Here is a 14,059-nt window from a genome sequence, read left to right as displayed (position 1 = left end):
CAAAGGTGAGTATTTCCCAAAGGTAAGTATCTCCAAATCCTTATATTCCTCATGGAAGTGGACGTGCAGCACTCTTGTCCTCCAGAGAGCCCCGGTTGGAGACTGTGTCTCTTCCCTTCCCAAACCTTCAGCTCATCAGCTCCTCATTTGTTTCAGCTGCGTGGGAAGATTGGCCATAGAGGGGTGGAGTTCCCGACCATACCAGCAGATGGAGCCATAGCTGTCTGGGTTTGCAGCCACCTCAGGGGGATGTAACGTCCCTCCAGGACACAGCCTCTCGTGACATCACACATCCCCCTCCTCGGGACCGACGTCCTCGTCGGGGTAACGGCAGCGAAGAAGGCATCACGCCGGGAGAGGGCGTCCGCATTGCCGTGGTGCTTGCCAGACTGCTCTCTCTTCAACTCCTCCAACTCTAGGACCAGGGACTCAGCCTCCTGTTGTCTCTCCTTGAGTTTCTTACTGAACGCATCAGCCTTGGTTTTAGCAGAGTTTAGCTTCTGTTGAGCAGCTTTCAGTTCCTTCTCTCTCTCTGCCTCCGCATTCTTCATCTTGTTCTCCAACACCTTGTACTTCTCCTCTGCCTTCTTCTGGACCTCCTTACTACTGCGCAGGGTCTCCTCACACTCCTCGATGGTCCTGCGCAGCCTCTCCAGCTCCTCCTGTTGCTTATGGAAGGAGCTCTGTTGGAGTTTAGCCTGGAGGATATCTAACTCTTCTGTCTTCATGTCTAACTGTTGCTTTAACAAACGATACCTCTCAGCGGTCCCCTTCAGACCAGACAGTTCTTTGTCCAGATTCTGTAGCTCCGTCTCTGTGTCGGTCTGGGCACCTGCCATCCCTATCAGAGCCCGGGCGGGAGTGAGTAACTCGGAGGATTGCACCGGAGCCTTCCCAGGATGAGTCTTGCCTCTCCGTTTCCGAGGTACTCGGGTTATCCTCTCCTGAGACTCTCTCCAGAGTGGGTAAAAGGCTGGGCAGTCTCGTCCAATTAGGACAGGGACGGGGAGGGAATCAACCACCCCCGCCGTCGTGTGTATGGTTCCCCGTGTGCTGGTCATTGTAAGTTCAGTAATGGGGTATTCTCTGGTGTCCCCATGGACACAGGAAACTGGGAGGACTTTCCCGGGGGTCAGACACGTTGGGCCCACCAAATCCTTACGCACCAGGGTGGCCCGGCTACAGAATCCAGTAAGGCCTCCATATCATGGTGATTCACAGTTACCGGGCAGGTGGGGGTCGATCTGGGCCGCCATCTACGACTCCCAAGAGCGAGGCAAACGGTGTGTGGGTGCTGAGCTGGAGGACTCCGCAGTGGGCATAGGTTCATCGGCTGGTTTCCCACACTGCCAGGAGATATGTCCCATCTCCCCACACCGGTAACACTGTCGAGTTTCCCCCTCCTGGTGTACTCTTCTTGGACCCGCCTGGTTTCTGGCTCCCCCTGGAGCCGGGATAAGTCCTGACGTGGCTGGGTTCGAGACCTTGGGGTCCTTTGGACGGGTTCTTCCCATTTGTGGTGGGGCCGCACTCCTGGGGTCTTTTCGGGAAGCATTCAGCATCTCCGCTGTGGCCTGGTACTTTTCCACAGCTTCCACGGTCAGATCAGCCGTGGTCAAGGCCTGTTGACTGATGACCCGTTTTGCCTCATAAGGCAGGGCGCGTGAGGTAACGATCCACCACAACGGCCTCCACCACCGCCGCTGCTGTATTCCTCTGCGGATCCAGCCATTTCCTTGCGATTCGGACAAGTTCATGCATCTGCGCCCGAGGAGGTTGGTCTGGTTGGAAGGTCCAACTGTGAAAGCGCTGGGCCATACCAAACTTTGTGAGTCCATATCTGCTGAGGATCTCAGACTTCAGGGCATCATAGTCAGTAACCTGGTCAGGGCCCAGGTCCCGGACAGCATTCAGCGATTCCCCGGTTAGAAAGGGGGCTAACAGACCAACCCACTGTTGCTTGGGCCAGGCTTCCCTAGTGGCCGTGGCCTCAAATGCATGCAGGTATGCCTCAATGTCATCGGTAGCTCCCATCTTAGATATAAAGTCACTTGCCTTTATTGGGCGGGTATTTTGGACCACCCTCTGTCTCTGCAACTGCAACTCCTCTGCCTTCAGAAGGTTGGCTTTCTTTTGCTCCTCCAAGAGAGCCACGTTTGCTTGCATCTGGGCTTGCTGGCCAGCAACAAGGGCTTTCAATATGTCCTCCATTTCAGTCGGCGGGGAGCCTACGGCCAACTTGGAAAACTGGGTGATCAAACCTTCGGTATCCTCCTCTGACATGCACTATTAACGCTTGAGCGTGCCCGTATTCTCCACCATCTGTGACGTCACGAGAGGCTACACAGCTTTCAGCGGGATTGCTCAAGTAGTGCAAGGAGACAAGGTTCAAACAAAACAAGGATTTTATTATAGGTCTTGGGAAATTAACGAAAATATAACAAAATTCTGTTCTCTTGTGGCTCTTTAAGGGTTAACAGTTCAGGGATGTCTCTTCCACATCCAAAATCATAATTCTCACTCGCTCAGATAACTTTTCCCCAGCCTTACTGTAGTCCACGTTGCAGCTAGTGGCCAACCCAGCAAAAAGTCCTTCCAAATGTCTCTCACGTATTTCCACAGGTGCATATATCCAAAGGTGAGTATTTCCCAAAGGTAAGTATCTCCAAATCCTTATATTCCTCATGGAAGTGGACGTGCAGCACTCTTGTCCTCCAGAGAGCCCCGGTTGGAGACTGTGTCTCTTCCCTTCCCAAACCTTCAGCTCATCAGCTCCTCATTTGTTTCAGCTGCGTGGGAAGATTGGCCATAGAGGGGTGGAGTTCCCGACCATACCAGCAGATGGAGCCATAGCTGTCTGGGTTTGCAGCCACCTCAGGGGGATGTAACGTCCCTCCAGGACACAGCCTCTCGTGACATCACACAATATATATATATATATATATATATATACATACATACATACATACATACATACATACATACATACATACATACATACATACATACATACATACATACATACATACATACATACATGCATACAGTACCAGTCAAAAGTTTGGACACCTACGAATATTTTCTACATTGTAGCATAATCAAAACTATGAAATAACACACATGGAATCATGTAGTAACCAAAAAAGTGTTAAACAAATCAAAATATATTTTATTTTTGAGATTCTTCAAAGTAGCCACCCTTTGCCTTGATGACAGCTTTGCACACTCTTGGCATTCTCTCAACCAGCTTCATGAGGAATGCTTTTCCAACAGTCTTGAAGGAGTTCCCACATATGCTGAGCACTTGTTAGCTGCTTTCCTTCACTCTGCGGTCCAACTCATCCCAAACCATCTCAATTGGGTTGAGGTTGGGGGATTGTGGAGACCAGGTCATCTGATTCAGCACTCCATCACTCTCCTTCTTGGTTAAATAGCCTTTACACAGCCTGGAGGTGTGTTTTGGGTCATTGTCTTGTTGAAAAATAAATGATAGTCCCACTAAGCGCAAACCAGATGGAATGGCATATCGCTGCAGAATGCTGTGGTAGCCATGCTGGTTAAGTGTGCCTTGAATTCTAAATAAATCACTGACAGTGTCACCAGCAAAGCACCATCACACCACCTGCTTCATGGTGGGAATCACGCATGCGGAGATCATCCGTTCACCTACTCTGCGTCTCACAAAGACACGGCAGTTGGAACCAAAAATCGCAAATTTGGACAGATTTCCACCGGTCTAATGTCCATTGCTTGTGTTTCTGTTACTTGAACTATGTAAAACATTTATTTGGGCTTATTTCTGAGGCTGGTAACTCTAATGAACTTATCCTCTGCAGCAGAGGTAACTCTAGGTCTTCCTTTCCTGTGGGTGTCCTTATGAGAGCCAGTTTCATCAATAGCGCTTGATGGTTTTTGCGACTGCGCTTGAAGAAACTTTAAAAGTTCTTGACATTTTCCGGATTGACTGACCTTCATGTCTTAAAGTAATGATGGACTGTTGTTTCTCTTTGCTTATTTGAGCTGTTCTTGCCATAATATGGACTTGGTCTTTTACCAAATAGGACTATCTTCTGTGTACCACCCCTACCTTGTCACAACACAACTGATTGGTTCCAACGCATTAAGAAGGAAAGAAATTCCACAAATTAATTATTTTTAACCATTTTTTTATTTAATTATTGTATTTATTTATTTTATATCACTTACAACATATTAAATGACTTTTGGCAAAGGAATCTGTGGAATACGTTTTTAAAGTGTGTAATACAATACAATGTAATATTATTAATCTGCAATTTATGTTCTTAACCCTTGGCAACATGGGCATGGGAGGCTCACAGGGATATTGGTATCCACAGTACTCCACCAATTATCACTTTTCCACTGAAAACTATTCCCCAAAACTATTTTACATAAATGCACTGTAATTTAAGCTTTAAAACGGCAAAGTTTTCTCTCTGACTCATGGCAAAATGTGTAGAATTGCAGGATATTAGTTTTAAAGCTGCAACAACAAAAAATCTCTGCCCCCCAACATTTTGTAGAATTGCTGGAAATTATCTTGAAAACTGCAACATTTTCTCTCTGATGCCAAGAGGCGGGCCTTTTTAAATGTTCAATCCCCAGGCCCAAGACTTGGTTCGTCCAGCCATGCACTGCAGACGTCATAGTAAAACGTATTGTAGACTATTTTTATTGCACTCGAGTTGTGTTCTGATTATGAGAGGTCCCTGATAAATTTGCTATCACAAAAGGCCCCAAAAAGTTTGAGAACCCCTGCATTAGAGTCAGAGCTCTGCGTGGTACAGTCCAGAAACAAACTGTTACTGCTCACATGTGTAGGCCTTCAAAGCTCCCAACTGGGAGGATTAATGTCATGACATTATTTAATTGGGAAGTGAAACTATAATCCTTTTATAACATTTACAAAACAGGGCTTTTGATGCTGTTTTAGCTATGACACTCATTTATCTAGCGATGACCCTGTTTCACACAAAAATGTACATTTTATATTATTCTGCCCTGTATGACACTTTTCTAAAATGCCTGTGTTTTAGCATGTTCAAATTATGTTTCCAAGTTAGCATTGCTATGCAGTACTGTTAGCACAAGTAGCTTGCTAACACACACCTGTGTCTGCCTCCATAGTATGGGGAGGAGAGCTCCAAAGCCTTTGGGAAGTGCAGGGAGCCGGACTACGGGGGCCAGTATTCTCCCTGGTCCTGTGACACCATCGGCTCCTACATTGTCACCAAGGACGCCAAGCCCAAAGAAATCATGGCGCCCGGCGCCATGGAGATGATGGTGAGTGACAGCTGGAATAGTGGCGGTGCGTCTTAGTAAGACACTGTTTCTGAAAGTATTACTGGTTCAGTTGTCACAGGAACAATGTTGAAAATATGCTTCATTAGGAGGATTTTAGCTTTCATTTGTCCCTTCTACCGTCCCTTTTTTGGCTAAATTGTTAATTGCTTTTATCTTCACTTTTCTCTCCAACTGCCTCTTTCTCCCCTTCTCCTTTTTGTAATTATTGTATTTCACTCTGAATTAGTGTCTGCTAAATGACTACATTTGATAAATGACCCCCCACCATCTCACCCACCCATCCACACCTTTATTTTTCTGTAGAATGACTGTTAAATTGAGGGCCTGATAAATTGAGGGCCTGATAAATTGAGGACCTGCTACTCTTACTGACTAAATTAGAGGCCTGCTAAATGACAATTCTAAATTGTCCCTCTCTCCCCCTCTAGAATGTGGATTGTAAAGGTCTGCGGGGGGAGCCTTCCATGGAGGCCCAGGCCAGGCGGGGGGCAGAGGTGAAAGACGACGACCCCATCATCCCCTTCGGCCCCCAGCCCACCGTGTCGCGCTTCGGGGCCATCTCACGCACCTCCAAGACAGGCTACCAGACAACAGGCCCCGTGCAGGCCATGGCCTCTGCCTCTACCCAGGGACCCAAGCCCATGGCCGGTAGGGAGACCAATCAACTTACTCAATCTCTGTCATCTGGGTTGAGCTCATTAGGGCTCACAACGGAATACTTAAAACGTTTTTTGAAAATGAGCATTATAGACATATCCATGTTGTCCCTCCCGGTTTGTCTGTTTTCTTCCGTTTGTTGCTTCATGAATATGACTGAGTCGAACCGTGTTTCTAAGACATACAATTGGTGGTTAACGCGTGGTTGTCCCGCCCACAGCGGAGTACTCCTATGGGAACCACGGAGGCTGGGGCGGCGCCTCCTACCCCTCCCACCAGACTGGCTCCTCCTCTCAGGGACACTTCAGTGAAAGGTACGATCAAACACTCCTCTCATCACTCCATCCATCCATCTATTAATGCGTTATGTATCAGTAATTCTGATGGCTTGGTTCTCGTTTCCCCTCTCTCAGGCTGTCTATGCCAGCTCAGGACAGAGAGCATCTGAAGATTGAGCTCCAACAGGTCAACCAGCAGATCACCCAACAGACCCAGATCCACGGCATGGAGGTGGGTATCCACACACACACAGCGATCGGACAAACACAACCTTTTGCGTTGAAATCAATTAAGGCAAAAACTTTTTGGGTGTGGGGGAAACCAAGCTTGTAAGTAATGGTAGAGAAGAGGTTATTAGTAGGGAAAGATTGACCTTATTAACCCTGAACACCCTCCTCCCCGTCCTCCTCAGAGGGAGGTCAGTGCCCTGGTGGCCCAGCCCTCCCAGCCAGGTCAGAACCAGGGCCAGCAGGGGAAGTGGCCCGGTCCAGCGGGGGGTTCCAGCAGCGCTGCCTTGGTGTCCAGCGAACAGCTCAGCATGGAGCTGCATCAGGTGGAGAGGGAGATCGGCAAGAGGACCCGCCAGATGGCCATGGTGAGGGAGAGATGGAGGGGAGAATAGTAGTTTGTCTGCCTTTTACAATGGGAATTCTTCTGCTCTGCTCACAACGCCCTATAGCAGTGGTTGTCAATCCTGGTCCTGGGGACCGAAAGGGGTGCACATTTTTGTTTTTGCCCTAGCACTACACACCTAATTCAAATCATCAACTCATCATCTGGCTTTGATGATTTGAATCTGGTGTGTAGTGCTAGGACAAAAACAAAAATGTGCACACCTTTGGGTTCCCGGGACCAGTACTGAGAACCACTGCCCTATTGAGGTATTGCTAGTGTTATGTGCAACTTGTTGTGTGGTGTTTTTCCCTATAGTGTGGTTTGTGTTCATGTTAGACACGGACAGGCAGGCGGACAGACACGGACAGCTAGGCGGACAGACACGGACAGGCAGGCAGGCGGACAGACAGGCAGGCGGACAGACAGACACGGACAGGCAGGCGGACAGACACGGACAGGCAGGCGGACAGGCAGGCGGACAGGCAGGGACAGACACGGACAGGCAGGCGGGCGGGCGGACAGACACGGACAGGCAGGCGGGCGGACAGACACGGACAGGCAGGCGGACGGAGACGGACAGGCAGGCGGACGGACACGGACAGGCGGACGGACGGGCAGGCGGACGGACACGGACAGGCAGGTGGACGGACACGGACAGGCAGGCGGACGGACACGGACAGGCAGGTGGACGGACACGGACAGGCAGGTGGACGGACACGGACAGGCAGGCGGACGGACAGGCAGGCGGGCGGACACGGACAGGCAGGCGGACGGACAGGCAGGCGGGCGGACACGGACAGGCAGACGGACACGGACAGGCAGGCTGACAGGCAGGCGGACGGACGCGGACAGGCAAGCGGACGGACGCGGACAGACAGACAGACGGACAGGCAGGGCCGCCTGTCCGTGTCTGGCCGCCCGTGTCCGTCCGCCCGCCCGTTGATGTCAGTCTGTCCGCCCGCCCGCCTGTCCGTGTCCGCCCGCCTGTCCGCCCGCCCGTTCATGTCTGTCCGCCCGCCCGTGTCCGTCCGTCCAACAGTTCATGTCCGTCTGTCCGCCCCCCCCGCCCGTATGGGCGGGCGGACGGACAGACAGACACGGACGGGCGGGCGGACGGACGGGCGGGCGGACATGGGCGGACTGACACGGACGGGCGTGCGGGCGGAGGACTGACGGGCAGGCGGACAGGCGGACAGGCACAGACACAAGGGATGGCACAGACAGACGGACGAATATGCACAGACGGACAGTCACAGACGGGTATAGACAGACGGGCAGGCACAGAGAGACACATAGACAGACGCGCCACTGTGAGCTGACAGTGTATTGATGTGGTCTCTACAGGACAGCCAGGTGGCTCATGAGGTCCAGTACAAGATGAAGGCTGCAGAGAATGGCCAGCAGGACCACAAGGCCCAGCTAGAGGAGATTGCCCTGGCCCTCGGGTGAGTGGACACACACACACACCTCAGCAGGACAGCACGTCATCAGTCTTTGTACATCGAATGATCTTATGATCGTAACTCTGTCTGTCACGCTCCCTCTGTCTGTCACGCTCTCTGTCTGTCACTCTGTCTCTCTCTCTCTGTCTGTTCCTCCCTTTCATGCTTTCTCTTTCTCGCTCTCCCGCTCTCTCCCCTTTCTCGCTCTCTCCCCTTTCTCGCTCTCTCCCCTTTCTCGCTCTCTCCCCTTTCTCGCTCTCCCGCCTTTCTCGCTCTCCCGCTCTCTCCCCTTTCTCGCTCTCCCGCTCTCTCCCCTTTCTTGCTCTCCCGCTCTCTCCCCTTTCTCGCTCTCTCCCCTTTCTCGCTCTCTCCCGCTCTCTCCCGCTCTCTCCCCTTTCTCGCTCTCCCGCTCTCTCCCCTTTCTCGCTCTCTCCCCTTTCTCGCTCTCCCGCTCTCTCCCCTTTCTCGCTCTCTCCCCTTTCTCGCTCTCCCGCTCTCTCCCCTTTCTCGCTCTCTCCCCTTTCTCGCTCTCCCGCTCTCTCCCCTTTCTCGCTCTCCCGCTTTCTCGCTCTCCCGCTCTCTCCCCTTTCTCGCTCTCCCGCTCTCTCCCCTTTCTCGCTCTCCTTTCTCGCTCTCCCGCTCTCTCCCCTTTCTCGCTCTCCCGCTCTCTCCCCTTTCTCGCTCTCTCCCTTTTCTCGCTCTCTCCCCTTTCTCGCTCTCCCGCTCTCTCCCCTTTCTCGCTCTCCCGCTCTCTCCTCTTTCTCGCTCTCTCCCCTTTCTCGCTCTCCCGCTCTCTCCCCTTTCTCGCTCTCCCGCTCTCTCCCCTTTCTCGCTCTCCCCTCTCCCGCTCTCTCTCCTTTCTCGCTCTCCCGCTCTCTCCCCTTTCTCGCTCTCCCGCGGTGTGTGTAGTGAGGTGTCTAATGGCTCCAGCGGTCTAGGTCAGGACGGCGGTGTGGGCGGAGCCATGTTGTCACTGACCAATAAGGCGTCTTCGCTCAGCCTGTGTTCTGAGCCGGGGCCCGGGGACTCAGAGCTGCAGAAGAACGGTGTGGTCCATTCCTGCTCCTAGACCACACGCCACTTACTCAGACACTGTGGTGTAAAGCATACAGACAGAAGATGAGCAGTATCTGCTGTGATAGGAGTTTTTCTTTCTTTTTGTTCTGTGAATGAGCTTTCTTTTTTTACTTTCATCGCCTGGAAACCAGGGCATTTGATATCATTTATTTCTTTGTTTCGTTTTCTGTTTTCTTACTGGGACTATAAAACAAGCCTCTCAAAGTAATGTAAAAACAATAAGCAGTTGATGATGACAATAATGGTGATGATGATGATGATGATGATGATTTGTTAAAAGAAGGCTATCTCCACTACATAGACATCACATACCAAGACCCATTGTGGATCGATCGGTAGAGTATCTTTGTGCCCATTACGAGGCATACTAAGGGTAAACAGCTTGCAGGGACCTTTACACCCCAAAGACTGTTTAAAGGCTGTCAAATGTAAACTTTCAATTTCTTAACCAACTTAGAATCGAATCCTAAATCAAGTTATGCTCATATGTACTACATAACAGTGTCATAAGTCTTGGTGTTTACGACATAGTTATTTCAGCGGTCGTACGCATCACATAAGTGTCTGTTATAATCCATTATAACCTGTTATGACAGTTTCCGATACCTTTGACAGCTTACGAAGGCATTATAATCAACATTTAGTCAGTGTAGTAACTGTTCTGTCCGGGTTCAGTAATATGAGTGTAGTAACTGCTAGTGTTCAGGAATACACCACTCCCAGAATCGTAAAACGTGGTTGACCAGGTGAGGGAGGCCAGGGAAAGGGGGAGTGAAAACGTTCCGCCAACCTTCAGAACCAAACGAGACCAGGCCGCTTCAAGCCACATGAGACCACATGCTGCCATGAGAAGTATGATTTTATTAGTGCATTTTATGAATACATCATATGTCTGTTTCATACTTGAAAAGCAGTATATTATTAACCAAAGCATTCTGTTTTAAAGATTGCAAAGTGAATCTTTTTGATAATGAGCTTTCCTCATGTTTTCTGTAAGGGAACCTATGTGCTTCTCGTGGGATGTGTTGTGACTTGCTGCTGGCCACGGTAATGTCTCGTTTGTACTCTGATGGGCTGGAATTCAATCAAACTTGCAGTGCAGATATGCACTCTCCAGGGAGTGTAATTAATGTGTTAAGTTAACAGAGTTCTAGAAAACATGCGTTTTCACATTGTAGGAACAACATTTTCCTTGGTGCAAGATGGATTGAATCCCCTCCCAGTGTGAATGGAATCATATGGGGTGACAGTTGATTTTGTCTTGCTCAGAACTCCTCATCTGGTCATCAAAAGCCCACCCCGTTGGGATTATCTTGTCATTGGTTCTCCTTAACTTCTATGAAGTTGTGTTCCTTTGTTTTCTTTCTCTCGCTCGCGTAAATCGTGATTAAGGGGCTGTGGACTACCTGAACACTGGTCCGTTATTGGAGGGGAAGTGAGATTGATTAATATGCTATTTCCCCCCCCCCCCCTCTTGGTCTTAATACATGTAAAAGGTGTCTGTAGTCTGCCAAACAGTCATTTCAATGGTTTGTGAGTCAAAATCAACAATGAAAGAGTAGAGAAGTGTCTCTTTAAAAATAATTGAGTCATCTTACAAGGTTACTTTTAAAAATTCCTTCTACTCCTTTTGTTTTTAACCACATACTATTAGTTCATTTTAGAACAAGTCAGGATCGAGACACATATTCAGTGTATTAGTGGATTCAAGCCCAGAATCTTGGGCCACAACCTTGCAAGGTTTAAAGCAAGCAGCCAGAAAGTCTTTCCCCTCAAAAAGCCTCTGCCCAAAGTCTTCCCAACCTTCGATTTGAATACTTTTAGTGTAACCTTTCATGATATTTTTCACAACATAGTTTTATAGTATTATTATTATTATCATCATTATCTTTACATTATTGTTGCTTTCCCTGTCATGGAAATTGTTGGTGCTCGTTAAGGAGTGCTCTGCCTTTTTGTAAACAATCCTCATGATTGGCCATTGAAAAGGGCTGCGCTGAAATGCAAAAAGGTGGGTCCTAGTGCTCAAACGGTTAATGATAAGGATAGAGGTGACGATTGGGTTCATAATTTGGGTTTGGCAAAAAAAAAGTTCTGCTTTTTTGTCTGGGTTTAAGGTGGGTGGGGGTCAATGGAAGTTAAAGTTGGGGGCAAGGGTTAGGGTTTATAGTTTTTTCCAACCACACTTCAAGCCTCTCAGGCTGCTCTTTAATACATTTTATTATTTAGGTACACAACTCACTTATACATATGAGTATGTATACATACATTAATATACTAAGCACTATTAACGTGCCACCTCTTATTCTACTCACTCAGCATTTATATTAAATGATCTCTACTTAGAATCAGCAAAATGTTATATTTTTCCCTGTCCACTGGTTGCCAACACAGACTTTATCCTTTCCCAGTTGAAGGACTTCTGTGCGCATTGATGTGTATTCACTTAATATTTTTGTGTTCAAACAAATAAGTTCTATATTGAAATATGCTTCCGAAAGAAGACTCATTTAATGATGAGAATTTAAAGAGAGAAACGTTTTTGTGTGAGTGTACTAGGTTGTATTGTAGAAAAGGTACACTGGCTTTTTTCAAAGTGAAGTGTGCTGTGCTGGGTGACGGTGTGGAAATATTAGACATTTGATGTTTTTTTTTTTAAAGAGGTAAGACTGGTAAGCCTTTAATTTAGTCAAAGGCTTGCTTCATATTCTCAAGGAATACTCCTTGGCCAACAGTAAGATAATTTGGAAGCACACTAACCAAATTAAAAGCGATTTGAATTGGCATGCTCGTTTTCTCTTCAACTGTCAGTCACCTTTTGTCATATTTAGAACAAAACTTGTTTCTGCTGGCAAAATGTAATTGACTAGTTGGGTTTGTAGTTGTTTTTGTTCCTGTTGTTGTTGAGTGAAAAATCACTGACTTCCAAGTCTTACGGTGATCTACGTATCGCCTCACATGGCGAAGCATCATGTTGTCCATGGAAATGATCAAACGCAGCATCTCTATCATCCACACACAGGTTGTCATTGTTTCAGAATAGTCATGAAAATTAACTTGCCCACACTTGTTAATTCTGCTTTGGGAAATACTCTCAAGGTCCCTCCAGCCATGACCCTTAAAGAGCGAGTTCACTCCAAATTTGTCCAATGTTTTCAGATCTCAGCAGTGGTCTAATGTTGACATGAGGCTAGCCTCTTTTAGAATCCAAGAGTGAAATGCTTAAACACTCGTCTCTCACATGAAGGCTCTGCATGCCCAAACAGTCCCATTACAAGTCAGAATGTTGAACAAACTCCAATTCAACTTACTTTACCTGTTGTCTGCTGATTTTGTCCCTATGTTGGACATAATCTGATTACACTTCCCTGTGGATATTTTTTTATCAACCCGACCTTCAGTACGCTGGTCTGTATATCGGTTTGAATTTCTGGTTTTATTTTCCAATACTGATGCAATTCGCATGTTACAAACACTTGCACAATATGGCCGAGCCTAACCGAACAGACATGGACCAAACAGCAAACACTTCCAGCTGATTGCATGTTTGGTCGACTACATTCGGTTACATTAGGCTATTGTTTACATATTGTGCATCACATGCAAAGCGTCAAGAGATTGAAAATACAAGACAGAACCTACCAGCGCTGCAAAAAGTCGGGTAAACAACACTTTCCTGTGGATACCGTATCTCCACCACCTACCGCCAAAAGGACCAACAGCATGTACAACCAGGAAAGTAAGTGTAAATATAATTTTCTTCAACATTCTGGCTTATGGACTATTGTGTCTTTTTTTTAGGGAGACTTGGTCAGGCTGAAAATCCATTGAGTAACCATGGTAACAGTTAGATGTTTAGGCAAACATGAGGCCACATCCCATGCCATCTGTTGTGTAGGTCCAGCTGTAAACCTCAATGGCAAAGATGGACACAGTATAATTCAGTGCCTATCATTTCTACTCATTTTGGGTTTAGGCTATAGCTGGATAAACACTAGATGGGGTGGGATGTAGACTCAAATCAACATTAAACCACTTGAGGTCTAAAATGCAACAAACTGATTTTGGAGTGAACTGTCCCTTTAAAGTCCATAGCTGAGGAAAAGTAACAAAGATGTGGTTTCTGGGAATAGCAATGATGTTCATGTCAGTCGCCTGCTTTCATTTGTTTCTTAGTGAAACTGCTGCCCTACCCCGCATTCACACAGCCAACTATCCCCGGAATCACAGAAGTGTGACTGCTGTTTTGGGCTCACATTTTAATTCCTAACATTTGGCGAGAAACGCAATGGCGCTTTTATATGATTACTTCCTTGTAATATATCTCTTAATTTAAGGTACAGGTTTGATTTCAGCAAGAAAAAAACGTTTTTATATGTATGTTATACTCCATGAAGGAATGTTTAGAATTATCTTCCTCCAATGTGGATGTAGCCATTATTACGCCATTTTATGACTTTGTAAGAGAATTCACTGTGTGAAAATTGGTTTGCATTTTTGTATAATACAATCTGCTTTTCTTTTTTTGGATATGAGAGATAGGTCAAACTGGAAGTTTGAAGAGAGAAATGAACATGTGAAATTGAGAAAAAAAAAAAAAACGTATGTACAACAGTGATTCTATGCTGAGGGGGAAGGATTAAATGATATTGCTAACAATGCTA

The 14,059-nt window shown here is 47.4% G+C and overlaps 1 protein-coding gene across 1 annotated transcript in view; it reads left to right on the top strand.

Moving 5' to 3' along the window:
- LOC121580799 (roquin-1) overlaps nt 1–14,059 on the top strand; it is a 44,774-nt gene extending 30,715 nt beyond the window's left edge. The window contains 7 exon segments of the mRNA XM_041895838.2: nt 5,149–5,304; nt 5,754–5,973; nt 6,203–6,296; nt 6,396–6,492; nt 6,674–6,856; nt 8,221–8,321; nt 9,228–14,059. Coding sequence (XP_041751772.2) covers nt 5,149–5,304; nt 5,754–5,973; nt 6,203–6,296; nt 6,396–6,492; nt 6,674–6,856; nt 8,221–8,321; nt 9,228–9,387 — 1,011 coding nt within the window. The 3' untranslated portion in view covers nt 9,388–14,059.

This window comes from Coregonus clupeaformis, chromosome 14 (assembly GCF_020615455.1).
Source record: "Coregonus clupeaformis isolate EN_2021a chromosome 14, ASM2061545v1, whole genome shotgun sequence".
Taxonomy (NCBI): Eukaryota; Metazoa; Chordata; class Actinopteri; order Salmoniformes; family Salmonidae; genus Coregonus; species Coregonus clupeaformis.
The sequence above is the reverse complement of the archived record's forward strand: the minus strand, read 5'-3'. Positions and strand labels throughout refer to the sequence as shown.